Below are 23,921 nucleotides of genomic sequence, written 5' to 3'. Positions count from 1 at the left end.
TCCTCCTCGCGCTTTTCGCCTCTTTGCTCTCGACGCTTCGCCCAGTGACTCTGCCTCGTCGACCACCACAATGTTCTCGTGCGTCGCCATGTCCACATCCTCTCCAACCTGAGCCGTGGCTGACCTGCTTCTCCCTCGCCTTTTCGCCTTCTCGACCACCTCGCCGACCCGCTGCATCGACTGCGGACGCAACTCGCACCCTTTCTTCCGCACCTCGACCTCGTGACGAGCAGGTTCACGAGCGACGCCTACAAGGGCATCCACAGCGCCAACATTGCTCGACACTCCGGCGACATTCAGCGGACGCTGCTGCCCTCCTTCACAGCCGTGTTTGCTGGTGGGCTAGCGGGAGCCGGTGCGTCCTCTCTCACTTGCCCTGCCCTGCTCCGAGACTGACGCCGTTGTCCCGTGCAGCGTCGTGGGGCCAGGCTCAGAGCAAGGACCGTGCGGCTCGCGCTCTCTGTCCCTCCTTTCCTGCGACGACGCTCACCTTTATACTGCCTCGCAGTGCTGCCGCGGTACCTCATGGGCCCGGCCATCGTCGGCGCCGTTTGCTGCGCGCTCTACGGCATCGCCTGCGTCGCGTGCTTCGTCCTGTGCGTCTCCTCGAGCCTTTTCCCCTTGAACGCGCCCTGACCTGCCTCTCGCCTTCAGGCTTCAAAAGTACGACAATTATCACGAGCGCAAGTCCGGCTCGTCGGCCCATGAGCTCAAGCAGGAGCACCCGATCGGGCACTGGCCGCGGCTTGTCCTCATGGGCACCGGCGCGGCCGCAACCGTGGCCATGGGCAGCTACATCTACATGCTGTGGGGTGTCTTGAGCGACAGCGAGGGCGACTACTGGTGCGTTCCGCCCTCTTCGTTCGTCGACGAGTCTGTCACGATCGAGCCTGACCGGGTCCGTGCGCTCGCCCGCAGCATCACCTGGACGCCTGCAACGAGCAAGGCCGAGTGCGACCCTGACTGGTCGTTCGTTCTCGGCTACGCATTCGTGCGTCCCCCTCTCTATCTCGGTACCCGGTGCCGGCCCTTCAGGTCGCGCCGCTCACGCTCTCTCTTCCCGAGCAGGCTCTTCTCGCCCTCATCGTGGCGGGCGCGCTTAACGAGAACGTCGTGCAGGAGGCCGTCGACTATTTCGACAACCGCAAGATGGTACACGCCGCAGGAGGCCTCAATTCGCAGCAGGGCGGCGGCAACGGCGCGGGCAAGGGGTACGGCGGCGACGGCTACGACGACTCGCAGGGCCTGATGGGCGGTCGCGGAGGCGGTCGAGGAGGCTACGACGGCGACTCGTACGCATGAGGACGTGCTGGTCCACACTCGGCGGACGACGAGGACGAGATGAGACTGTGCGACGAGCGCGACGAGTGGATCTTCTGGAACTCGCCTTTGCTCTCTGCTGCCGTACTCTGAGGCCACGAGCCTGGGCTGAGAGCGTGAGAGCGCGAAAGAGAGCAGGAAGCTGCACAGCGCTAGACGGTTCTCGACGTTGTCGACGCTGAACGTCGCTCGGACCGGTCCAACTTGAGAAGGTTGCTCGTTTGAGCCACTCGGACTCGCCTCGCTCGAGCTCTCGCTCTAGGTGGACGGCATGCACAGAACTATAATCGCTGCAACTCGTTCTATACAAGACGCCGGCTCGACTGCTGTGCTACAAAGAGAGAAGCTCGGGATCCGAGAGCACCTTGTCCATGACCTCGTTCCGCAGCGCGAGCTTGACCCGCGCTCCACGCTCTATCCACTTCCTCCCCTCGCCCGGCACGTCCTCGAACAAGAGCATGCCGTCGACGCTCGGCAGGACGCCCTCGGCGTACGTCGGCGCGCCCGAACCAAAGTCGGCGCCGTAGGCGCCGGCGCCGATCCACGACGACATCGAGGTGTGCTCCTCGCCGCAGAAGTACGGCTGCACCCTCACTGGGTCGAGGGCGTGCGCCTCGTGCGACAGGAGGGCGCCGAGCGCCGCCGGGCTCGCCGAGTCGATCGTCGAGCGGATGGCGCGCGCTGCGACCGCCTCGCCGCCCGCGCCTGCGACCTTGTCGCTCGTCGACGAGGACGCGAGGAGAACAAAGTTGGAGCCGAGGGCGTCGGGCGAGAGCGGCGGGTCGAGGCGGGCGCGCAGGCCCACGGCGGGCGTGATGCGGGCCTCGGTCCCGGCGGTGAGGTCGCGAGCTCGCACGCTCAGCCGCCAGAAGTGCCCGACGAGCGCGTCGTGTGCGCTCACGCCACCTTCTCGGCCTCCTGCGGCGGCCCAGATGCGCTCGAGGGTCGGCGGGGCGAGGTACAGGGAGCGGAGCGAGACGGGCTCGTCGAGGTGCCAGGTCGACCAGGGCAGCGGCGAGCCTCGAGGGCGACCGAGGGCGGCGTCGACAGCGTCGATGGACGGGTCGGGACCCGACGTGAGGGCCATGCCCTCGGGATGAGGCGCGGATCCAGGTCGAGGTGCCCACAGGTCGAGGGCCGTGCGGGGCAGTTTGGCGTACTCGCGCTCGGTCGCCTCGTCGAGCTCGTCGGCGTCGAGGTCGCCCATCGCGTGCTCGTCGAGGAGCTCGGGCTCGAACGGGCGGTGCGGCAGGGGGACGCCGTCGAGCGAGCCGGGCGAAGCGAGCGCCACCCGGTGGACGTCGGCCCAGTCGGCGACGAACCGGTTGAGCGTGCCGGCGTCGGCGAGCGAGTGCGACACTCGGAAGCCGACAGCGACGCCGCCGCACGAGAAGCGCAGGACCTGGACCGCGAGCGCGGCCCCGTCGGTCGGGCTCGGGCGCAAGGTGACGACGCTCGACAGCTCGGGGTAGACGCCGGCGCGCTCGAGCGACGCAGCGTCGACCGTCTCGCCCTCGACGAGAGGCGGAATGAGGGGCGCGAGAGGCGTGTCGCGCTCGGCGAACGCGAGGAGGACGCCCGGGTCGCTCGGCGAGCCGTACTCGACGAAGATGCGGCCGAACCGCTTCTGGTACGGGCGGCCTGGGTCGTCCGGCTTGGCCAGTCGAAGGCGGCCGGCCCAGTGAGGATAGGCCGAGAGGACGTGCCCGAGGGACGCCTCGACGAGGGCGGGCTTGAACGGGTCGGGCTGGTCGACGACGGCCGGGTACAGCTTGACGGCGGCGAACGAGAAGAAGGCGGAGCACACGCTGTCGATGATCGAGAGGGGCTTGGACGTCGACCGGGATGGCGCTCGAGGGAAGATGCGCTGCAGGGAGAACCGGCGGAAGAGCGTCAGGTCGGGCCGGAAGAGTGACTCGGGGGAAAGGGAACGCACCTTGAGGCTCGTTGCGGGGCTAGTCGTCGTCATCGTCTCAGGATGCTGTAGAGAGGGAAGAGAGCTCGACGCTCCTGCAGCCTCGAAAGCTCCTCCTCCACCAGCTGGCCAAGGCCTCCACGACCTCCACAGACGATCGACCGCCGCCTCCACAGGATCGTCGCCTCCCTCGGCCGACGACGCCGTGCAGCCTCGAGAGAGCAGCAGAAGAAGCTCAAGGCCAGCCGAGAGACTGAGAGGCGGAGCAGAAGAGGAGAAGAGCCTCTCGGCCGGGACCGCGCGAGCGAGACGAGCACGCTCATTGCGTCCCTGCTGACGCCTCTTACCCCTCGGCCTGCTTCTCCTCGCGCACTCGCCTGCCGAGCCGCTCCCACTCGTCCTCGAGGTGCGACTTGAGCTGCGGCAGGTTCTTGAACTCGGCGTAGGGCGGATAGTGCGAGACGAGCGGGCCCTTGAGGAGCGGCTCGTACGCTCGAGGCGCATCCTGCGCGGCGGGTGGGCGGTCGAGAGCGGCGAGGGCGACAGGCGGAGGAGATAGATGGATGTGTCGGGTGCGAGGAAGGTGGGAAGGTGGGCGCAAAGTCAGTGACGGCTCGGGCAAAGTGCTGAAGAAGAGGGAGCGAGTCGACGCACGAGCTGGTACCCGTCCTCGCTCTCGACGCCCTTGATCACGTCGTCGAGATGCAGGAAGAAGCCTAGTGTCGGGTGAAAAGAGTTCCAGTGCCTGCGCGAGGGAGAGAGCGTCACTCGGTGCTCGTCGACGCCGTTCCCCAGACAAGGACCAAGGGGAGAGGCGAGGACGCACTTCTTGTTCTTGAGCTTGGGCGAGATCATGTCGTTCGAGATGACGTGCAGGTGGACGTGGCTGCGTCGCACGAGGAATGGAGCGCGTCAGGTCATGTCGCCTCGAGAGCGAGAGGCGCGACCAGGGGAGGCGCACCGCATCGACTCGACCTGCGAGACGGGACCACCAGCACGTCAGTAAGGCCTCCTCAGATCCTCAGAAAGGAGGGGCTCTGCCAAAGTCGCGAGCATCCGGACGCACCGCATGAAAGCCCATCCTCACGTCCCACGTCCACCCTTCCTCCTTGTCCATCTCGTCGCGGATCATTTCCTGCAGGGCGATCACGTGTCAGTCGACGCTCGTACTTGTCGTGCGAGGCGGTCGAGGCGCACAGCGACCTCCTCTCCCGCCGATCGCAACGCCTTGAGGACCGACAGCGCATGCGGGCTGTCGAGCAGGGCCGAGAGCGAGACGAGGGCCGATCGGGGGACGGTGCCTCCTGGAGGATTGGGGAGGGGGAACGGATCGCGAGCTGCAGGTGTGACGGCGGACAAAAGATCAGGGCTGGCGGCTCTGCAGGCCCAGGAAAGGAGGGAGAGAGGGACGTACGCAGGACGAGCATGTGGTACTTGGCCTTTTCGAAGCCATCGAAGATAGTCATCCTGCGGGCCAGGAAGGTCAGTGTCGGGTCATCGGCAGGCTCGTCGCTGGAGGTTTCCCTGAAGCCGCCGCGCCCAGAGCAAGGTAGCCGGCGAGGGTCCCTCGACCGAGTGCTCGACCGTCGCCGCGTCTGCCGCACTGTCCCGCAGCTCCAGCTTGCAGTGTACACGCCTCGACTCGCTCTGCCGGACCGCTCGTGACCGCACGCTGCCCACCTTGCGTCGAGAGAGGGCAAGGGAAGGGGGACGCACGTCTGGTCGTTGTGCGCGAGCCACACGCCCTGCTGCAGCTCCTTGTCCGGCCTCTTGAGGCGTGCGTAGTTCTCGAGAGCGGCGTTCCACGACATGCCGGGGCTTGGGGCGAACGGGAGGAAGCGGGCGCGGAGCGAGGTGGGGTCGAACGATGGCGGGGTGGAGGGAGCGGCGGTGGGCCGTGCGCGGGGGGATGGGCGAAGCTGGACGGGTGCTGGGATGCGTGTGCGCGGCGGCATGTGCCTGCGCGAGTGCGAGCGAGAGCGAGAGAGGTCGCGAAGTGCCGGCGGACAGATGAAACGAGCGACGGCTCGCGCAGCTCTCGGTGGGCGACCTTGTGCTACAGGGAGCTCTGTGGCTCTTGAGAGAGACGCACAGCCGGGAGCAGGGCCTGAGCTGAGTGTCACTGCCTCGTTGCCACCGCCCGGACCGTCGCCGACCCTCCTCGCAAGCTCGCAGCTCGCGACAGCAAGCTCGTGCCGCTCGGAAAGGCGAACGAGGTCTATTGCACGTGGTCTATCAAGGTCGGAAGGCGCCTGTCCACCGACCTGTCGCGCTCGCCCGCCGACTACAGCCCAATCTCCCTCAGCTCTCTTCTCCCTCGCCGTCGCTCCCGCTCAACCCGGCGAGCGCATCCTCCCCGAGCAGTTCCCTCACGACGCGCTCGGCGTACGCGCGCCGCTCGTCGAGGTCCATCGAAGCCGTCGCGGCGCGCGCGGTCGACAGGCGCGAGAAGAGGTCGTCGAGCGAGTCGAGGTCGGTGTCGGCGGGGTCGAGGGAAGGGTCGTCGGTCAGGAGAGGGTGCGGCGAGGTGATAGAGGCGGAGGTCGAGTCGGGAAAGGCGAGGGAGGGGTGGCGGTACGGCGGCGAGGCGGCAATCGAGGCGGCGTCGGCGCCGCCAACGCCGAGTGGACCAGCGTCATGCGCCAGGGCAGACGTGCCGGCGGCAGCATCGGCGGTCGTGTTGGCGTCAAAGGAAGTCGACGAGCTCGTTGCGCTGACGAACGGCGCAAAGTCGTCCTCGAACGACGACGACGTCCTCGCTCCCGCCGCCGCCGACACGTCGTCCTCGCCTGCCGCGCCGCTCCCGTCCGTCGTCGAGCGCGCGATGGACGGAAGGAAGCGCTCGGGGAACGCCCATGCCGCTCCAGCTGCGGCCTCGCCGGGCCGGACCCGCGGCGCAGGAAGAGGCGGCGCGCTCAAGGCCGACCAGTCCTCGGCGTCGTCCTCGTCCTCCTCGTTGTCCTCGCCATGACCAACCGAAGCACCGCTTGTGCCGTTGGCGAGCGTATACGAGCGGCGAGGAGGAGCTCGAGCCGGCCGCTCCACGCGCTCCATGCCGTCCCACATATGCGCGTGCAGGGCGGCAACGACGCGGCCGACGGGCGACTCGCCGTCCTCCTCGTCCTCCGCATCGACCTGGCCGTTCCCGCTCGCCGCTCGAGGTGCGGGACCGAGGTGGACCCACTCGAAGCCGGCCGACAGGGCGGCGTCGTCCCAGGCCGCCTCGTCCATCTCGCCGGCGCCGGCGCCCGGGCCAGTCGGGCCGTCGGCGACGGCTTGAGTAGCGGTAGACGTGGCCGAGGCGCCGTGCGCGGGGGAAGGAGGGTGCGTGACGAGGAGGGCGACGTCGAATTCGGGGTCGCGGGAGGAGAGGCGCTCGAGGAGGGCGAGGACGGTCGGCGAAGGCAACTGTGGGCACGCGCACGGGATCAGTGTCTGTCGCGGAGGAAGGGGGGAAAGAGGGCGAGGAGCTGGACGCACTGCAGAAGCGGGCGCGACGACGACCACGGCGGGCTCGTCCCCCTCGCTCAGGCTCGTGCGCAGGTCGTCCTCCTGGTCCAAATCTGCGTCGCTCGGCGACATGACGCGAAAGGCAACCGAGGCGCGGTAGTACTTGTTGCTGATGCGCCAGGGCGAGTAGTGCGGCGAGGTCGAGCGAGGGCGAGGGGAAGGTGGGGAAGGGGGAGGAGCGGCATCGTGCCGCGAGTGGTTGCGGATAGCTGCGACCGAGTTCAAGGATGTCAGAGAACGGACACGGCAGAGAAAGCTGGCTCTACGCACCGTGGACGAGGTCGTGGGCCGCTCGCGCTGATGAAGACGAGAGCGGGTGGACGAGGACATGCGAGCGCGACGGGAGCGGTTCGTGTGCTGGTGGGTCGCCCATGTGGTGGTTCGAGAGCGCTTTAGTACGCTCACAGGTGCCCTGGCGCAAGAGGAGCTGGCGTGGAGGGCGCAATCTCCTCGTCCTCCCCCTCGCCCACCTCTTTCTCGCTGTCGCTCGCCACGCACGCTCTTGGCGAGGCATGTGTCTGCACGAGCTGCCGCACTGCTTGTCCTGCAAGAGCACAAGCTGCTCTGCTCGAGCGCGTGGCGCACGTCACCTCTCCTCGCTGCCAGCCTCTCTTCGTCTCGCCTCGCTCGGCTCGGCCACCCACGAGCGGGATGCACGATCACCGTTGGTACGTCTGCCTCTCGCACGTCACTGCGACCGAGTGGCCTGTCCCTCTCGCCCCGTCCTTCCAGCTACAACCTCCCTGCGACCTCCTCCGCCACGACCTTTCAAGTTCTCCTCCCTCTCGTCCACCTCGTCCCCCTTGACCCACTCATGCACGTGGACTTTCGTCTCGTCGTCCCCTCGCGACGTCCCGGTCGACAACCTCGTCGAGAACCGCGGGCGGTCCAGGCGCCGCTCGAACGGCTCGCAGCCAGGCGTGGACCTCTCTCAAGCCCCGGGCGGCGCGCTCCTGCCCGGCGCCGGGCTCGCTCAGAGGTTTGAGTGCGAGATATGTCCGAGGCGGGCGAGTGGCAAGGTCTGCTGGCGGGCCTGGTGCTGCGCGAGCGGCCGTCGAGGTGGACGAGGCGGTGGACGAGCAGAGCATGTGCAACGCGAGTCTCTCTCTCTTTCTCGAGCGCCGATGCGAGCCTCCAGAGAGCAGAGAGTCGGTCGTTGCGGGAGACGTCTATGGGAGAGTAATGACAAAGGCGAGGGCGGCTTCGAGCCGGGGCGAGGGGAGGAGAAGAGAGGGTGAGGGAGGTCAAAGCGTCTAGGTGCGCATGCGGGTGCGGGTGGGGGCGTCGAGATAGCTACAAAGTGGTGAGGCGAGAGTGGGCGAGTCGCCTAGGCGAGGAGGGCGAGGGCGAAGAGGGCGAAGAGGGCGAACGAGGCCGACTGGGCGACGAGGAGCGGCGAGGGCGAGCCGAGGGTGCGGATGCCCGCCGAGGTGCTCTTCCTGCAAGACGATGCATCGAGTCAGTCACGACGCGTGCGCGCACGAGAAAGAGAGAAGGAGAGAAGAGAGGGGACGCACGCAGCCACCGGGTCGCTCGTCACCTTGACGTTGAGCACGGCGACGACGCCGTCGGTCGCGATGCCGTGATTGATCTCGTCGATCGACACGTTGGCAAAGTAGCCCGGCCCGCTCGCGTTGGTCGCCGTCGTCTCGAACGTGCGGTTCGTGACGGGCGACTTGGTCCCGCCCGACACGGTCGCGCGCCGAACGACCTCGTCGCGGCCCAGGTCGTAGCTACGGGGAGCACAGAGTCAGGGAGGGTGTCGAGTAGGGCCCGAGAGGAGAGAGAGACTGGGACGGACCCGTTCGGAACGATCATATGGTTTTGCGACAGCGGCTCCTCGCTACTGGCCGCAAGGAAGTAGGCGCCCGAGTCTGCTTCAGGACCTACCTGAGGGAAGACCCTGAAGTGTTCCCCTCCCTCAGCGGATTCGCGGCACGTTCCGTACGTAACGTCTCCAAAGTTCTCCCGCAAGATGTCCGTCTGGTTGCCTGCGTGCGAGGAGAGGGAGGTCAGCGAGTCGTCCGGTCCTTGTCGGCCGCCTGCGCGATGGTAGCAGAGGTCGAGGGAGGGACGAGGAGATGGAAGAAGAAGGAGGGAAGGCGCGGAGAGAGGGGCGGAGATGAGAGAAGGGGAGAGGAGAGGAGGGGAAGAAGGACGAGGAGGAAGGCGGACGCACGCATGCCCTGGCCGTCGCCCAGGTTGGCCGCCTGCCTCGCACCGTCACTCTGACCGAGGCACTCGCCGACGTAGCTGCCGACGCCCTGCGAGTCGAGGAGGTACGAGCCAAAGTTGATCGAGAGGGACCAGTCGTCGAACAGGTCGTCGTTGGCGCCGCCGTCGAGGACGACGACGGCGTTCAAGGGCTCGCCCTTGCCGTCGGCGTTGCGTGCAAGCTGTTGGCCAAGAGGGAAGCGTCAGTAGGGCGAGTGAGGAGCAGGCCGAGGCACGAGGCCGAGGGGACAGGGGGGCGGTGAAGGACGAGAGGAGGAAAGGTGGCGACGGACCGTGAGCCACTTGCCGCCGTTCGAGGTCGGGTTGTAGTAGCCGCCTGGCTCCAAGACAGGAGCGCGCTTCTGGTGGAAGGGCGAGGCGATTGCCGAGGGAAGAGCGAGTGCAGCGCTAACTGCGAGAGTGAGGCCGAGGAGGCGGCGAGTGGTCGAGGGGCGGGGGCTGGGCATGGTGTGTGCGCAGGTGCGGTGGGCGAGTGTAGTCGAGTGCAGGTCTCTGTCGAGCAGCTGGTGCGAGAGTGCGTGCGAGGTTTAAAGGGCCGAGGTGCCAAGCGAGGTGCCCTCGCTGCAACTGATGAGATTCCGCTCGCCTCTAGGGGTGCGTCTTTGTACTCACAGCGATGCGCAATGATCTACTGCATAGATCTGTCCGGCTAGACCGTCCACGCGAGGTGCGAAGAGAGCGAGGTGGCTGCCTTCGTCCTGATGACGGAGCTCGTCGACGCTCGAGGGTCGCCGCACCGCTCGACGCGCACCAGAGCGATCTGCGACCAGCGCACAGTACCCGCACACCCTCGGGACACGTCGCCCGGCCTACGAGCCCGCCGCCCGTCGCGCGAGAGCACCTCCCCGGTCGTCCCTCCTCGTCCGTCGCTCCCCCGCACGCGCCGTCGTCCACCTCTCGCCCCTCGACAGCCATGGCCTCGACCGCAGCCGACTCGCGAGGCCACGTGCGCACCAGCTCGATCGCCCAGAAGCGCTCAAACGCCGCGAGCCCGCGCACCCCGAGGACCGCCCCATTCAGTGGTGGACCCGACTCGCCTGCGTCGTCGCAAGGCCGCTCGTCGACACCCGACATCCCGCCCCGGCTCGCCATCCGCGTCATCGCCGCCGCCCTCGCCCTCTTCCTCGTCCTACACTATGCCCCTGCCCTCTTGTCCTCGTCCTCGTCGTCCTCGTCGTCCTCCACCTCCCGCCTCAGCCCCTCGGCCCTCGCCCACCACGCCCGCGAGCGCAAAGCTCTCCGCCAGGGCGCGCCCGAGTCGTGGGTCCTCCCGCGCAAGTGGCGCGACGTGCGCCCCGGCGACGGCGACGTCGTCGTCAACGGCGAGACGCTCCCCGCGTGCAAGCGCGTCATGCTCTTCCGCATGGGCGACCAGCACGGCTTCTCGAGCGAGATGCTCCACTATGCGCGCGCGCTCGTCGTCGCCAACAAGCTCGGGTACGCCCTCCTCGCCGACGACGCCCAGGTCCGTCCTCCTGTCTCCACGAGCCCTCTCCCCTCAGCACAAAACCCCTCCTGACATGCCTCTCTCGCACTCGCAGTGGAACTACGGCGCCCTGAGCGACTATTTCGTGCCGCGCCTCGTCCACTGCCGCCCGCCCGAGGACTGGTTCTCGACCGGGGCGGCGACGCGTGTCGGCACGAGGCGGTGGCAGGGCCAAGACCGCGTCTGGCTCGGGCGCGAGACCGAGCCGCAGGTCGACGAGTGGATCCGGTCCGTCGCGCTTTTCCTTTGTCTCTCTTTCGGTTCCGCCGAGTCCGTGCAGGACGATTCTCGCGTGCAAGCCCTGACGCTCTCTCCGCCTTCTTTTCCCCTGCAGCGACGAGATGCTCGACCCGAACGACCTTGACGACCTTCGCGCGCGCAAGTTTGCCCCGGGCACGACCGTCCTTCCCGAGGGCGAGACGCTCCCGTCGGCGTTCGAGGAGGTCTTTTCCGACTTTGCCGCCGCGCTCAAGGAGGTGTGGCGCCCGAACCAGGAGCTCGCGGCGCTCGTGCGGAAGCAGAGGATGGAGCTCGGGCTTGGAGGAGGCGGGCTGCGGCACAGGAAGCACTCGCCGACGTGGGGAGGTGCGTCGACCTTTCCCTTTCTCCTCGCCCTTCTCCCTCTTCCAGCCTTTGCCTCTCGCGACGTCCGACCCTGACCTCGCATCTGTGCACACAGGGAACCGCCGCAAGGGCGCCGCACCGGTCGACACGTCGCAGGACGACGAGGAGCAAGACCGCGAGGCGTGGGAGCTCGGCGTCGCCGAGCGGGCCGACCGCGGTCCCGTCGTCGGCCTGCACCTCGGCGGCCCCAAGCCGTCGCTCTCGCTGTCCCTGTTTGGCCTGTCGCCGCCACCCGGCGCCGCCGCCGCCGCCTCGTCGTTCCACGTCGGCGACCCCTCGGCGCCCCTCGCCGCCGCGCACGACGCGACGCGCCGCCTCACGCACGCCTCGAGCGCGAGCCCGTCGTACTCGCGCGTGCGCCCGACTTTGTTCCCGCCGGGCACGACGGCGACGCTCGTCGCGCTCACGGCCAACTCGAGCGCGTTCGACGAGCTCGCGGCGCGGCCCGAGAGCGTCGAGTTCAACGTCGTCAGGACGTCGGCGCCGGCGAGCGACGAGCTCGCGAGGTGGGACGGGGTATTCGGCAATGGCGGGGCATCGTCGGGCGAGGGAGGCGGGGCGGACCGGCTCCTGAGCGAGTGGGACCAGAAGCGGTGGAACGACGAGGTGCCGAGGGGGCTCAAGGTGCTCCTCGCGAGGCACTTTGCGAGGGACTTGACGACGCTGTCGCTCTATGCCGACGCGTTCATCGTCAGCGGTGCGTCCTCGCTTTCTCTTTCTCTCGCTCTCGAGCCTCTCGAGCAGAACCTTTCCTGATCGCTCTCACCTTCCCTCTCCCTCTCCTGCCTCGCCCTCGTCATCCTCTATCCCTCTCTCGTCCTCGTCGCTCGCCGCACCCGCAGCCGCGAGCCCGACCGGCCGCCTCGCGCTCCTCCTCTCGGGCGAGGAAGGCGCCGTTGGCCCGCGCGACTTCCACGGCGGCTCGTTCGGCGGCAGGGTGCGCAGCGTCGACGCGTGGTGGAGCCCGACGGCGAGGGTCCAGGCGGTGCTCGGCGCTTGAGCCGGGCGGGCGTGCGGGCGCGTCGTCGAGGAGGAGGACGGGCGAGGGGCAGGAGAAGCGGCGTGGGCGTGGAACGCAGGTCGTATCGCAGTTCCTTTCGGATTCTCGAGAGAGGTAGGACGGCTCTCGCTCGAGAGAGGAGCTGGAACGTCGCCCTCGCAGTGTGGAAGCTGGCAAAGCGAGGAGAGCTGCAGCCTCTCGACCATCTCGCGCGCTGCGGCTGAACCGCCTTTGCAAAGCTAGACGCTACAACACCGAGAGACTAAAACTCGAGAGCCCAGAAGATGCGTGCTGCGTGCGTGCGTCGTCGTCGTTCCCCGCCTCGTCCGTCCTCGCTCACCACTTCTGCTCCGGGTCGTTCTTGAACTCCTCGTACAGCTTGCCGTTGAAGAAGCTGATCTCGCCCTCGTGCTCTGCGTGCGCATTAGTCGACAGTGAATGGTGAGCGGACGAGAGCGGGACAGGATAAGGAAAGAAGAGGGCGAGAGACGCACCGATGCCGACCGAGGCGAGCGTCGCCGAGTCGTCGAGGAGGATGTCGTCGTCCGACTCGAGGTTGATGATGAGGTTGGTCGTCTGCTCGAGAGCGTGTCAGGTCGATCGCGGCGAGAGAGAAGACAGAGGGAGCGCACCTTGTGGCCGTGCGCGGTCGTGTAGAGCTTGAGCGTGTCTGCGCGAACGAGGACAGGGTCAGCGGCGCTCACACATGGACGACAAAGAGCATTGACAACTCACCGAGCTCGACGGTGCGGAAAGGCCTGAACCCGGCGGCCGTCTTGACCTCTGACGCGAGGGAGAAGAGTCAGCGAACCTGGACGAGGAGGCGCGGGAGGGAGAAGGGGCGAGAAGGGGACGCACGCTCGCGGCACAGGTCCTTGAGTTGGCCGACGGTGGTGGTGGTGCAGTCGACGTGGGGCAAGAGGAGGTTCTTGGTGGTGCGGTACGTGAACGACTTGATGATGCGGACCGTGAGGAAGCAGTCGGTGAGGGGCCGCAGCGTGTTGGTCAGGGCCTCGTAGTCCGGTGCGGGCGAGTCTGCGGGTGCTGTCGAGGCAGCTGGTGCTCCTTGGTCGGCCATCTGAGCCGTTCGACGCGTGCGGGAGGAGCTGAGCGAGGTCGGCACCATCGACGAGCTTCTCCCTGGACCGTCAGCTCGACACACAGCCTGCGCTTGCTTGCTGTTACGAGCAGCAGATCCAGCTCTATCAGCCTGCTCCTTCAAGCGACGTGCACGCCCGCACGAGGCTGCGCCGTCGACCTGCTCCTCATCGCCTGCTCTCATCTATCTCGGCCTCTCGCGAGTGCGGCACACGCCTTGAGCCTTGTTCAGCGCTCCCAGTACTTTAGAGCAGTGCGTCGCTGGGTCCTCAATCCCCTCGATCACGCGCTCATGCCGCTCTTTCTCCCGCAGTGCCCACGACCACCTCGACTTCAACCCTCGCCGTCCATCTCCTGCGCGTCAACGAGGCGTTCCCGGCGCCAAATAGCGACACCGCCCTCAACGATCATTCCCTCGACACGCTCATCGACCTGGTCGACCCCGAATCGCGCGTCGACGTCCGCAAGTTCCGCTTCCTGCGAGATGCTCGCCGTGCGTCCTCTTTCACCGCATTTATCAGCGCAGCCCTGACCTTGTCGGCCTCACAGGATGCATCTGTGGACGACTACTTGCCCTTCACGTCGCGTCGACCCGGCTCGACCAGCCTTGGACCGCGTTGAGCTTCCGCAAAAGCGAGCGAGGGCGGCCGTACCTCGTCCGTCCACTTTCGCGTTCTCAGCACTGCGACGACCCTCTCACGCAGAACATCATGCCCACAGGAGCGATCTGAACCGCCTGAACACGCCTACGACTACAACACCTCTCACGACGGCGAGCTCGTCGCCGTCGTCTCGGTGCTCGAGCCTCGCCCTGCCTCAACCTCACCGTTCCCGGGCTCGACCGCGCCTTCGCCTCGCGTCGGTGTCGACGTCATGCGCATTCGCAATCCCTGGGACGGTACCTCGGTCGACGAGTTCGTCTCGGGCGTGGCAGAACAGGTTCGTCGCCATTGTCCCTCTCTCTCCCTCCAACCCTGGTTTCGCCGTCCTCGTCCCGTGAACTGACTCCTCTCGACCATCCTACCGCGCAGCTCGCTCCGCGAGAGCTCTCGGCTCTCTCGCGCTTCGGCGCCGGCCCGGGCAGCGACGCCCGACGGCTGCGGCACGTCCTCGCGCTCTGGACGCTCAAGGAGGCGTTCGTCAAGGCGACGGGCGAGGGCCTGCACCGCGACCTGCGCAGCGTCTCGTTCAAGCTCAAGCTTGACGCCGGCATGGGCGAAAGCGGCGAGGGGCACGAGGCGCGGCGGGTCGGCGAGGGAACGCTCGAGGGTCGGAAGATGGACGGCTGGCGGTTCTCGCTCGTCGAGGTCGGCGAGGACGCCGGTTCGAGCGAGGCGCACGAGCAGCAGACGTACTGGCTCGCCGTAACGGAGCAGGCGACGGGCGGCAACGGCGACGTGAGCCTTGCGCTGCGGCGGCCCGAGTGGGTCCGTGAAGTGGCTCTCGCAGAAATAGTCGCTCTCGCTCGCGACGACGCTTTTTGAAACGAGCCGTTGCACGTGTACACTTCCGAGGCGAGCGTTACAGGTCGTGTTCGGCGAGACGAGGAGGGAGAGGGCACAAGGGGAAGAGAGAGTACACCGAGAGCCTCGCCGTCCTGCTCCCCACCCGCCCGCTCACCGCCTCGCCTGCCGCAGCACGGCCTCAACTTCCCTCCTGCGCTCGACCCTGCGCTCGTCCGTCGTGCTCGCGACGCTCGACGGCCGGTCGAAGCTCGCCATGCTCGACCGCGACGCCGACGGCGTCATGCCGAGACCGCGCACCGGGCTGCCCGCCGCCTCGCCCTCGCCCGAGCTCTTGCGCTCCCGCTCGCCCGATCCTCCACCGCCGCCGCCGCCTGCTCGACTGAGCGCGTTCTTGAGCGCGGCGCCGAGCCCGCCGCTCGAGAGGCGCAGGCGGCTCTTGCTCCGCATGCCCGTCGGGCTCTCCTGCTGCTGCTGCTGCTGCGGGTTCGGGCGCGCGATGTTGACGACCGGGCCGGCGTACGGGTACTGCGAGACGACGGCGGCGACGGTGCTTGTGGTTGGGACGGACGGCGAGCCCGCAGGCGAGGCCGCAGGAAGGTCGGGCAGGTCGCGCTCGGCGGTCGCCTCCTGGAGCTGCAGCGCGAGCTCGCGCGCGAGCGCCTCGTCGTCGTCATCGTCGTCGGCGCCGAGCACGTCGCGCTCAAACGAGTTGCGCTGCGGCTCCTCGTCGAGGTTGGCGCCGAGCTCGAGCGCCCGCAGCGCGCGCGACTGGTCCCGGTCGCTGTAGGCGCGGAAAGGCCCGGCCGGCGGCGCCTGGGTCGGGCTCGTGCGCGTGTTGGCCGACGCCGTGTCGACTCGGGTGGTCGGGAGGTGGTCCTGCGTCGGGAAGCGGACCGAGGTCGGCGACGACGGGCGCACGGTCGTGTCCTGCGGCCGGCGGGAAAGGGTCAGTATCAGGCAGAGAGGAGGCGAGAGAGAATCGGCGAGAGAGGGAGCGACGCACCGAGGTCTTTCCCCTCCTCGTGCTTGACCCGGCCGTGCCGGGCAGCGGCAGCCCGAGACCCGCGAGCGACTCTGGCGCCGTCGCGCTGCTGCTCGTCAAGCTCTGCCGCCGCAGGATGCCCGCCGCGCTCGCCGACCTCGACGGCGTGTCGAACGCGCCATCTGCCGCCCTGCTCGTCTGCGTTGCGAGGGGGCTGCGCCCGTGTACGCCCTCGCCCCTCCTCCCGCTCGACGGCGTCGGCGAGTCCTGCCCGGCGCCGTAGTACGCCCCGGCGCCGGCACCTCCTCGCCCACCCGACGCGAACCCGAGCGTGTGCCGCCGAGCCGAGCCGGTTGCGGCGGACGAGCGCAGGCCGTCCAGCGCGGGCGAGAGCGGGTCGCGCAGGACGTCCTTCTTGCCGAGGCCGAGTGCTGGGCTGCGCGAGCTGGCGGCGGCGTGCGAGACGAGGGCGCTGCCGCTGCTGAGGCTGTCGAACGGCGAGGCCGTCGCCGCACGCTTCGGCGGCGAGTACAGCGCACCGCCGCCGCCGCCGCCGCCCATGCTGCTGCGGTACGTGCTCGCCCTCGAGACGGGGCGGCTCGTGCCCGCTGCGGCGTCGGCGCTGCCCTCGCGCCGTGCCCGCCGCTCGCGCTCGCGGTCGAGGCGCGCAAAGGCGACCATGTCCTCGGTGAGGCACCGGACCTGGTCGTCGCTCGCCCGCAGGAGCGCCGCGACGCTCTTCTCGAACGGCGCGAGGTCGCCGTCGGCGCCGGCGCCGAGGCGGTCCTCGTCGAGCTGCGCGGCGACCTGGGCCTCGCGAACGCTGTGCGCGAGACCGCGCAGGCCGCCGTTGAGCCTCGTCGTCGACGTGACGAGGGCGTCCATGCGCGAGACGAGCTCGCCGCCTGCGTCTGCGGCGCCGAAGTGCGCCTCGAACTGCTCGAGCGCCGAGAAGAGCAGGCGGTGATGCTGCTCAGCCTCGGCGACACCTGCCGCCGTGCCGTTGGTGGGCCCGGCGGCCCGGAGGCCGTGGTTGATGAGGCCGCCGAGGACGCTCTCGGCGCCGGCGCGGTCTGCGATGCCGTTGAGGGTTCGAGACGAGGGCGAGGCGGCGATTGAGGTACGGCGCAGGCGCTCAGACGGCTGGCGCTTGTGCGGGGACGAGGTTGACGAGGACGAGGCTGGCGACAAGGGTTCATCGGGGGATGACGAGGAAGGAGGAAGGGCGGCAGCGGTCGCGAAGATGCCCTGCCCGGCGAGGAGCGCGTTGATGGCGCGGATCGTACGCTCGCGCTCGAGGTCGGGCTCGTTGTGCGCCGACGAGGCGGCGTCGGCGCTTCTGCCCGAAGCGCGAGAGCGGACCGTGCGGCGGCGTAGGTCGTCGACTGCAGGAGCAGACCGCGAGCGAGTCAGTGAACGTCACGAAGGAAGGCGTTGGCAGAAGAGGGAAAGCGAGACGCACACTCGGCCATCCAGGCTTCAGAGCCGACGTCGACGCCCTTGAGCCGCTCCCGGCGAGCTTCGGTCGACACGCTCGAGAGCCGGTCGTCCGAGCGAGCCGATGATGGCGGCGGCGAGACGTGCGAGCTCGTTGTGCTCGTCGGCGAGAGCGGCGACATGCTGGCGAAACCTGTGAGGCGGGAGGAAAGAAGGTTCAGCGGCAGACCCGAAAGAGGTCGAGCGCGATCGAGAGGGAGAGGCGACGCACCGTTACGCCCGACGCCTGCCCTTGCGCCCGACAGACGCGAGTACCGCCCGTCTGTCCCTCCCGCTCCACCGCTGCCACCGCTCTCCTTGCTCGCCCGCTTCCTCCCGCTCTTGGGCGTCGTCTCCTCCTCGTGCTCCAGCTCCTCCAGCTCCTCGTCGCTCCCACCGCCTCGCCGCTGACCCGCACGCCTCGTCGCGACGAGCGTGTCCCGCCCGTGCGTGCGGGACGGCGCCTCGCGCCCGAGGGCGAGGCTGCTCGCAGGCCGGCGCACCGCCGCAGCGAGCGTCGGGCTCGCCGTCGCCGCGCGCATGTGCCGCCGCACGTCGCGCCCAAGCTCCTGCTCGTCGTCGTCCTCCTCGGCGCCGGCGGTGCCATCGCGCCGCCAGTCGACCCGGCTCACGCTCCGGCGCGGGTCGCTCCTCACGCGCTCGCGCACGCTCCACGGCGCCGGGCCCACGCCCGAGCCCGAGCCCGAGCTGGCGAACGAGCTGAGGGCGTCGCGGCTCGCGCTCACCCGCAGGCTGCGCTCGATGGCGGCATCTCGCGCCGCGCCGCCCTCGGGGCTGCCGAGCGCCGTCGCTGCGCGGAGCGGCTCGCGCTGCGCCGCCCGGTCGCGAGGACGATCGCGGTCGCGGTTGGCGAGGAGGACTTCGCTGCGCCGGGGCGTCGAGCGGAGCGAGCCCGTGCCCGACGAGTGGAAGGCCGAGTAGCCGAGCGAGGTGCTCGCGCGCGGTGCCGTCGCAGGGGCGTACTCGCGCAGCGAGGCGTGGCGGTCGAGTGCCGAGGGCGTGCGGGGCTGCTGATGGGCGGAGACGGGTGCGGAAGGGAAGGGGGAGCGGGAGGAGGACGGCGAGGGGGACGACGACGGGGCGGCGGCTGTGCGCGCCAGGTCGCCGAGCGTCCTGCTGCGGGCGAACCCTGCGTCGACGTCTGCTCGAGGGGGCTGCACGCCGAACTCGCGCTCGGCGCGACGCGTGTCGTCGAGCCAGGACGACGCCGAGTCGCCGCTATCGAGGCGGGCGTAGGTTGGCGCCGGCTCGTCCGACAGGAGCGACAGCGAGCCGAGGTCGCCGCCGTCGCCGACGCCGCCGACGTCGCGCAGAGTCGAGCTCGTCTCGGAGCGGCGCAGCCCTGGCACGTCGCGGGCCGCCGCCGGATTGGCCGACGTCGGCGGCGGCGACGGCGCTGCGGCGGGAAGTGGGCCTGGCGCGCGCCCGTTGATCGAGTCGAGGATGCGCTGGTTCTTCTCGCGCAGCTCGTCGGCCCTCCTCGCTCGCCGCTCCCTCCTGCGCTCCGCCTCGTCGGCGCCGTCCACCGCGCTGTGCGCGAACCCGCCCTCGCCCGCCTCGCTGCGCGACAAGCTCGGCGAGCGCGACACGGGCGCGCCGAGACCGAGGTCGTGGTCCGTGTCGAGCGTCGACGCCGCTGCGGCGGCGCTCGGGCCCGACGAGCTCGTGCGCGAGACGGCCGTCGGCCTGCTCGCGTCCTCGATCGGGTCGAACGCGCTGCTCGAGCTCAGGTTGGGCGTCGTACTCGTGCTGGCGCTGCGGCGCGCGTCTCTCGGCGGGCGCTCGGGCCGAGTCGGGCTCGGGCCCGTGGCGTCGAGCTGCTGGCCGGGCTGCAGTTGCGGGACGGCGACGCGCTGCGGTGCGGGTGCGCGGCGGAGCGTGCCGCTGTCCGACGCGGTGCGAGGTGGGCTCGGGAGCTGCTGCTGATGTTGCGGAGGAGGAGGTGGAGGGCGCGAGTGCGAGTGGGACGAGAAGAAGGCGGACGGGGCGGGGAAAGAGGGCGAGCCGCCGAGGCCGAGCGATGCGGTCGTATGGCGGTGGTGGTGGAAGGAGGAACTCGTCGGCGAGGGCGAGGCGACCTTGCTGTCGCTGCTGAACGAGGACGACGAGCGGGGAAAGTCGAGGTCGGCAGCCGAGATGGCGGCGGCCGAGAGCGCCGAGCGGTCGCGCAGCGGGCGGCTGCTGCCCGTTGACGACGACGCTGACGCCGACGACGCCGACGACAGGGTGCGGGCGAGCGCGGGGGACTGACCGCGCGAGAACGCGCTGAGCGAGCCGTAGGCGCCCGCATCGCCGGACCGCGCCGCGTTGCGCCTGCGCCTCGTCGCACTCGCCGCCGACGCCGAGGTCGAGGTCGAGCTGATGCTCGCCCCGCTGTCGCTGCGCTTGAGCGGGGGCAGCGCGCCCGAGAGTGCGCCGGCGCCGTTTGCGGGTCGGGAGCTGCCGCCCGCGCTCGACGAGGACGAGGACGAGAAGCTGCGGGCGTGCGTCGGCGGAAGGGGTGGCGGCAGTGGTGGGAGGTTGTCGTGCTCGGGGTCGGCCATGGCGGCGCGAGAGGGACGAGGCGTCCGTACGAACGCTGGCCGGTGGGGAAAGGGGAGGGCGAGGGGAGCTGGAAGGCGAGGAGCGGGCCTGGGCGAGTCGATGGGGCACGCGCTGGCCCTGTGTGCGGCTGTCGAGTGCTTGTGCGGCTAGCTCGCTGTCCTGCGAGGCCAACAGGAGTGAGGGTCGGCTCGCGACTGATGAGACGAGGAGGGGACGCACCTTGGAGCTCTCGCGGCGTGGGTGCGAGGCGTGCGACACGCGTTGCGGGGCTCTGTTGGGCTCAAGCTACAAGCAGCAGCGCAGCCGAGCGCGCAGAGCGGTGAGGGCGAGAGCAAGCTGGTCGGCCGCCGACCTCGCGCGTGCGTCTCGCTCTCTCGCGATCCAGCACTGCGGTGCGCGGTGCAGATCATGTTCGGGTGCGAGTGGCTACCTAGATTGCAACTCTGTCAGAAGCTGCTCGACGAGCGAGCGCGAGCCGTCGAAAAACGTGAAACGCCGCGACCTGCTTGCTCGCTCTCGCTCACGACGAGTGCGCGCGATGCACGGGGCGCTTCGAGACGCTGTGAGCGACGTGCAGAGCTCCGCTGAGACTGCAGGCGAGCCGGACGAGGCGGCAGCCAATCGGGACGCGCTTGACTTGGCTCGCTCGCGAGGTTGCCGACCCGCTTCAAGTTGCTCGTTCACATCAACCGCGACCTGCCATGCTCCGCTCAATCGCCCGGCAGAGCCCGCTCGCACACCGCTCTGCGACCGCCCGCGTCGCCACGGCAGCGGCGCGCTTCCCGTCCCCCTCGACCTCGTCGCCGTCGTCCACCTCGTCCGGCTCTCGCCCCACTGCGCCGGTCCCCGCCACCCGCGCCTCTGCCTGCGCCACGCCCGCCCATGCGCGCGCACTGCACTCGTCGCCCGCACTCCGCCAAGCCGAGCCGCTCAACCAGGACATCGAGGTCGAGGGCGTCGAGCGCGTCGAGGACGAGTGCGACGTGTGCATCGTCGGCGCAGGGCCCGCCGGCTTGAGCGCCGCCATCCAGCTCAAGAAGCTCGCCGAGGAGCGCGGCGAGGAGATTCGCGTCGTCGTCCTCGAAAAGGGCGCCGAAGTCGGTGAGCCCCCTCCGTCTCCCCTCTTCCTCGCCTCGCCCGTCGTCCCCGACCCGTCTCGCTGACTTTGCTCCCCCGTCCTGCAGGCGCACACATCCTGTCGGGCGCCGTCATCGAGCCTCGTGCGCTCGACGAGCTCATCCCCGACTGGAAGGACAAGGGCGCGCCGCTCAACCAGCCCGCGACGTCCGACTCGATGCGGTGGCTCACGCCCACGTCGTCGTTCCCGATGCCGCACCCGCCCCAGATGGCGAACAAGGGCAACTACATCATCTCGCTGTCGCGCTTGACGCGCTGGCTCGCCGAGCAGGCCGAGGAGATGGGCGTCGAGATCTACCCTGGGTTCGCCGGCGCCAAGATCCTGTACACGGCCGACGGCAAAGGCGTGCGCGGCATCCAGACCAACGACATCGGCCTCGACAAGAACTTCCAGCCCAAGGACTCGTTCGAGCCGGGCATGCAGTTCCTCGCCAAGGTGACGCTCCTCGCCGAGGGCTGCCACGGCTCGCTGTCGAAGCAGGTCCAGCACAAGTACAACCTGCGCGACGGCAAGGACCCGCAGACGTACGGCCTCGGCGTCAAGGAGGTGTGGAAGGTCAAGCCCGAGAAGCATCAGCCGGGCAAGGTGCAGCACACGCTCGGCTGGCCGCTCGACAACTCGACGTACGGCGGCACGTGGCTGTACCACATGGAGGACGAGATGGTCTCGCTCGGCATCGTCGTCGGCCTCGACTACCCGAACCCGTACATCTCGCCGTACAAGGAGCTCCAGGTGCGTCCCTTCCTCCCTGAAACCCTTTCCTCCCCTTCCCTCGCTCGGACCCCGACTGACTCGCGCACTCTCGCCTCGCCCGCAGCGCCTCAAGCACCACCCGCTGTTCAAGGACGTCCTCGAGGGCGGCGAGTGCATCGCGTACGGCGCGCGTGCGCTCAACGAGGGCGGCTACCAGTCGATCCCCAAGTTGACCTTCCCCGGCGGCGCCATGCTCGGCGACTCGGCCGGCTTCCTCAACGTGCCCAAGATCAAGGGTGGGTCCCTCGCGTTCCTCTTTTTCCTCGAGAGGTCCAGGTGACTGACAAGGACGAGCGTCTCGCAGGCACGCACACGTCGATGAAGTCGGGCATGCTCGCCGCCGAGGCCGCCTTCTCGGCCATCTCGGCGCACAACGTTGCCTCGCCCGACGAGTACCTCCCGGCGTCGCCGCTCGACGTCTCGTCGTACGAGACGGCGTTCGAGGAGTCGTGGATCGCCAAGGAGCTCAAGGAGGTCCGCAACCTGCGCCCGTCGTTCCACTCGAAGCTCGGCAACCTCGGCGGCATGATGTACTCGGGCATCGACTCGCTCGTCCTCAAGGGTCGCGTGCCCTGGACGTTCCACCACCCGAGCGAGGACTATGCCTCGACCCGACCGGCGAGGTGCGTCTCGCCCTTTTCCTCTTTCCCTCTCTCTCTCTCTGCCCCTCTTTGCCTCTTTCGCGGTTACTGACCTCTCTCGCCCTCTCGTCACGCAGCGAGTACAAGCCGATCGACTACCCTGCACCTGACGGCACCCTCTCGTTCGACCTCCTGACCAACCTGTCGCGCACGGGCACCAACCACGCCGAGGACCAGCCGGTCCACCTGCACATTCCCGCCGCCGACCGTGCCGCGCACGTCAAGAAGAACGTCGGCGAGTACGCCGGCCTGCTCGGTCGCGTGTGCCCCGCCGGCGTGTACGAGTACCTCGACGTTGCCGACAATGGCGGCGAGGCCGACGCCGACGGCTACCGCCTCCAGATCAACTCGCAGAACTGCGTCCACTGCAAGGTACGCCCTCTCTCTCCCCTTCTCGAGAGCGCCGTCGTCGTCGTCGTCGTCGTTCGTCCTCTTGTACTGACGCTCTCCCTTTCTCGCGCTCGCAGACTTGCAGCATCAAGGTGCGCCTCCCTCCTTCCCCTGTCTTCCCTCCTCCTACTCTATGCGTCGAGCGTGCCAGTGGACAGTGACCGAACCCAAAGCGCTCAATCGCGGCGCCAATGTCGTCGAGCGAGACGGTCGCGCGAGCCGTCCTCCCTCGTCGCCCCGCACATCGAGCGCTATGGAGCCTCTTGCGCGCCCTGTGCGCTCGGAGCACACCTACGAGCGTGCTCGGCGGGTTGAGCGGCGGCTCGGCGCCGTGGACGAGCACCGTCCCCTCCTCGCGACCTCTCATTTACGCCTCTTTCTTCCCCTTTGCGCCCGCAGGTTCCTACGCAGGACATCACCTGGATGGTGCCCGAGGGATCGGGCGGGCCGGCCTACGAGATGACCTGATGGCGCAGGCTTGTGCAGGACGCGTCGCCGACGTCGACGGCCTTTTCCTCGCCCAACGTAGCCGGCGAGCTTCCTCCCCTCGTCTCCCTCCTCGCACATGTTGTACCCTTCCTCTCCTACTCGTTCAACCGTCGTCCTGTCCATGAGCACCGTGTTGCAGCCGTCGCGAGAGGCGGGCGTCGAGGAGGGAGAGGCTCGCTTGCGAAGGTCCGTCTCGCGCCACGTTCTCTCGCTTTTCTTTGCCCTCCTGCGCTCGAGCGCCCGAGCAGCGCAGGCTTTCGTGTCACTCAGCGCTGCGCCTCGAGGCCGGCGCGAGGGCGCAGCTGCCCCAACGCGTTCGAGCCCCTGTCCGCGCGCACGAGGCGCGAGCGGACGGACATCTCCCCTCGCCGACGTTCGCCCGCTCGCTCTCGTTCTCGAGCTCTCTTCTTCCTCCTCCTCGCTCTCACGCGTCGAGACCTCAAGCAGCACCTCTCGAGTCGCCTCAGTGTCGAGGCGCTCCCATCGTTCGTCAGGTGCGTCCCTCCTTCGCCCCCTCCCCCTCTCACCGAGTCCACGCGCCCTGACACAGCCCTTCGGCCCGCCTCGCAGCTCTCGCCCTACCTTCGCAACGATCACGATGACCGACAACGGCGTGCGCTCCCGCCTCGGTGGGCCTGCGACGTCGGCGCACGAGGAGGGCGACATTCGCGGGCTCGACGAGACGACCAAGGGTGCGTTCCCTCTCTCTCCCTGAAGCTCGTGCCGGCGCGGATACAGGTCTGTCTACTGACTCGTTGCGACGGACGTCCCACAGCCATCCGCTCGGGCGCCCTCGGCGGCTCGTACGGCCCGTACCCTCGCCCCGACACTCT

The 23,921-nt window shown here is 69.0% G+C and overlaps 9 protein-coding genes across 9 annotated transcripts; 4 read left to right on the top strand and 5 right to left on the bottom strand.

Annotated features, from left to right (window-relative positions):
* Positions 1-70: 70 nt before the first annotated feature.
* RHOBADRAFT_44160 (uncharacterized protein) lies at positions 71-1,302 on the top strand (the record flags this gene model as incomplete). Its single annotated transcript, XM_018414361.1, has 7 exons — positions 71-78; positions 234-355; positions 415-444; positions 509-596; positions 655-843; positions 919-991; positions 1,069-1,302. 7 exons carry the CDS (start codon positions 71-73, stop codon positions 1,300-1,302), a joined length of 744 nt encoding a protein of 247 aa, XP_018270695.1.
* A 349-nt stretch (positions 1,303-1,651) lies between these two features.
* RHOBADRAFT_44159 (uncharacterized protein) lies at positions 1,652-3,289 on the bottom strand (the record flags this gene model as incomplete). The annotated part of the gene is made up of 2 exons (XM_018414360.1): positions 1,652-3,187; positions 3,257-3,289. 2 exons carry the CDS (start codon positions 3,287-3,289, stop codon positions 1,652-1,654), a joined length of 1,569 nt encoding a protein of 522 aa, XP_018270694.1.
* A 252-nt stretch (positions 3,290-3,541) lies between these two features.
* RHOBADRAFT_53607 (uncharacterized protein) lies at positions 3,542-7,118 on the bottom strand (the record flags this gene model as incomplete). The annotated part of the gene is made up of 11 exons (XM_018416915.1): positions 3,542-3,740; positions 3,890-3,980; positions 4,062-4,121; positions 4,197-4,210; positions 4,302-4,370; positions 4,433-4,572; positions 4,650-4,702; positions 4,952-5,194; positions 5,625-6,643; positions 6,716-6,954; positions 7,016-7,118. The coding sequence occupies 11 exons, from the start codon at positions 7,116-7,118 to the stop codon at positions 3,579-3,581; spliced, it is 2,193 nt and encodes a 730-aa protein (XP_018270693.1). The 3' UTR covers positions 3,542-3,578.
* Positions 7,119-7,879: 761 nt separating this feature from the next.
* Positions 7,880-9,426, bottom strand: RHOBADRAFT_53606 (uncharacterized protein; the record flags this gene model as incomplete). The annotated part of the gene is made up of 5 exons (XM_018416914.1): positions 7,880-8,184; positions 8,263-8,478; positions 8,547-8,736; positions 8,925-9,141; positions 9,253-9,426. 5 exons carry the CDS (start codon positions 9,424-9,426, stop codon positions 8,073-8,075), a joined length of 909 nt encoding a protein of 302 aa, XP_018270692.1. The 3' UTR covers positions 7,880-8,072.
* A 467-nt stretch (positions 9,427-9,893) lies between these two features.
* On the top strand, positions 9,894-12,138 carry RHOBADRAFT_53605 (uncharacterized protein; the record flags this gene model as incomplete). Its single annotated transcript, XM_018416913.1, has 5 exons — positions 9,894-10,445; positions 10,522-10,694; positions 10,801-11,051; positions 11,146-11,787; positions 11,933-12,138. The coding sequence occupies 5 exons, from the start codon at positions 9,894-9,896 to the stop codon at positions 12,088-12,090; spliced, it is 1,776 nt and encodes a 591-aa protein (XP_018270691.1). The 3' UTR covers positions 12,091-12,138.
* A 288-nt stretch (positions 12,139-12,426) lies between these two features.
* On the bottom strand, positions 12,427-13,168 carry RHOBADRAFT_15118 (uncharacterized protein; the record flags this gene model as incomplete). Its single annotated transcript, XM_018412239.1, has 5 exons — positions 12,427-12,503; positions 12,585-12,666; positions 12,723-12,760; positions 12,826-12,873; positions 12,949-13,168. The coding sequence occupies 5 exons, from the start codon at positions 13,166-13,168 to the stop codon at positions 12,427-12,429; spliced, it is 465 nt and encodes a 154-aa protein (XP_018270690.1).
* A 312-nt stretch (positions 13,169-13,480) lies between these two features.
* Positions 13,481-14,672, top strand: RHOBADRAFT_44154 (uncharacterized protein; the record flags this gene model as incomplete). Its single annotated transcript, XM_018414359.1, has 5 exons — positions 13,481-13,500; positions 13,578-13,681; positions 13,738-13,844; positions 13,909-14,127; positions 14,220-14,672. 5 exons carry the CDS (start codon positions 13,481-13,483, stop codon positions 14,670-14,672), a joined length of 903 nt encoding a protein of 300 aa, XP_018270689.1.
* Positions 14,673-14,685: 13 nt separating this feature from the next.
* RHOBADRAFT_53603 (uncharacterized protein) lies at positions 14,686-19,676 on the bottom strand (the record flags this gene model as incomplete). The annotated part of the gene is made up of 4 exons (XM_018416912.1): positions 14,686-15,581; positions 15,658-17,021; positions 17,099-17,266; positions 17,345-19,676. 4 exons carry the CDS (start codon positions 19,674-19,676, stop codon positions 14,805-14,807), a joined length of 4,641 nt encoding a protein of 1,546 aa, XP_018270688.1. The 3' UTR covers positions 14,686-14,804.
* A 702-nt stretch (positions 19,677-20,378) lies between these two features.
* On the top strand, positions 20,379-23,231 carry RHOBADRAFT_36534 (uncharacterized protein; the record flags this gene model as incomplete). The annotated part of the gene is made up of 7 exons (XM_018413361.1): positions 20,379-20,778; positions 20,862-21,547; positions 21,633-21,804; positions 21,873-22,191; positions 22,287-22,581; positions 22,677-22,691; positions 22,999-23,231. 7 exons carry the CDS (start codon positions 20,379-20,381, stop codon positions 23,065-23,067), a joined length of 1,956 nt encoding a protein of 651 aa, XP_018270687.1. The 3' UTR covers positions 23,068-23,231.
* Positions 23,232-23,921: the final 690 nt, after the last annotated feature.

The sequence above is a fragment of the Rhodotorula graminis genome, assembly GCF_001329695.1.
Source record: "Rhodotorula graminis WP1 unplaced genomic scaffold RHOBAscaffold_7, whole genome shotgun sequence".
Classification (NCBI taxonomy): domain Eukaryota; kingdom Fungi; phylum Basidiomycota; class Microbotryomycetes; order Sporidiobolales; family Sporidiobolaceae; genus Rhodotorula; species Rhodotorula graminis.
The sequence above is the reverse complement of the archived record's forward strand: the minus strand, read 5'-3'. Positions and strand labels throughout refer to the sequence as shown.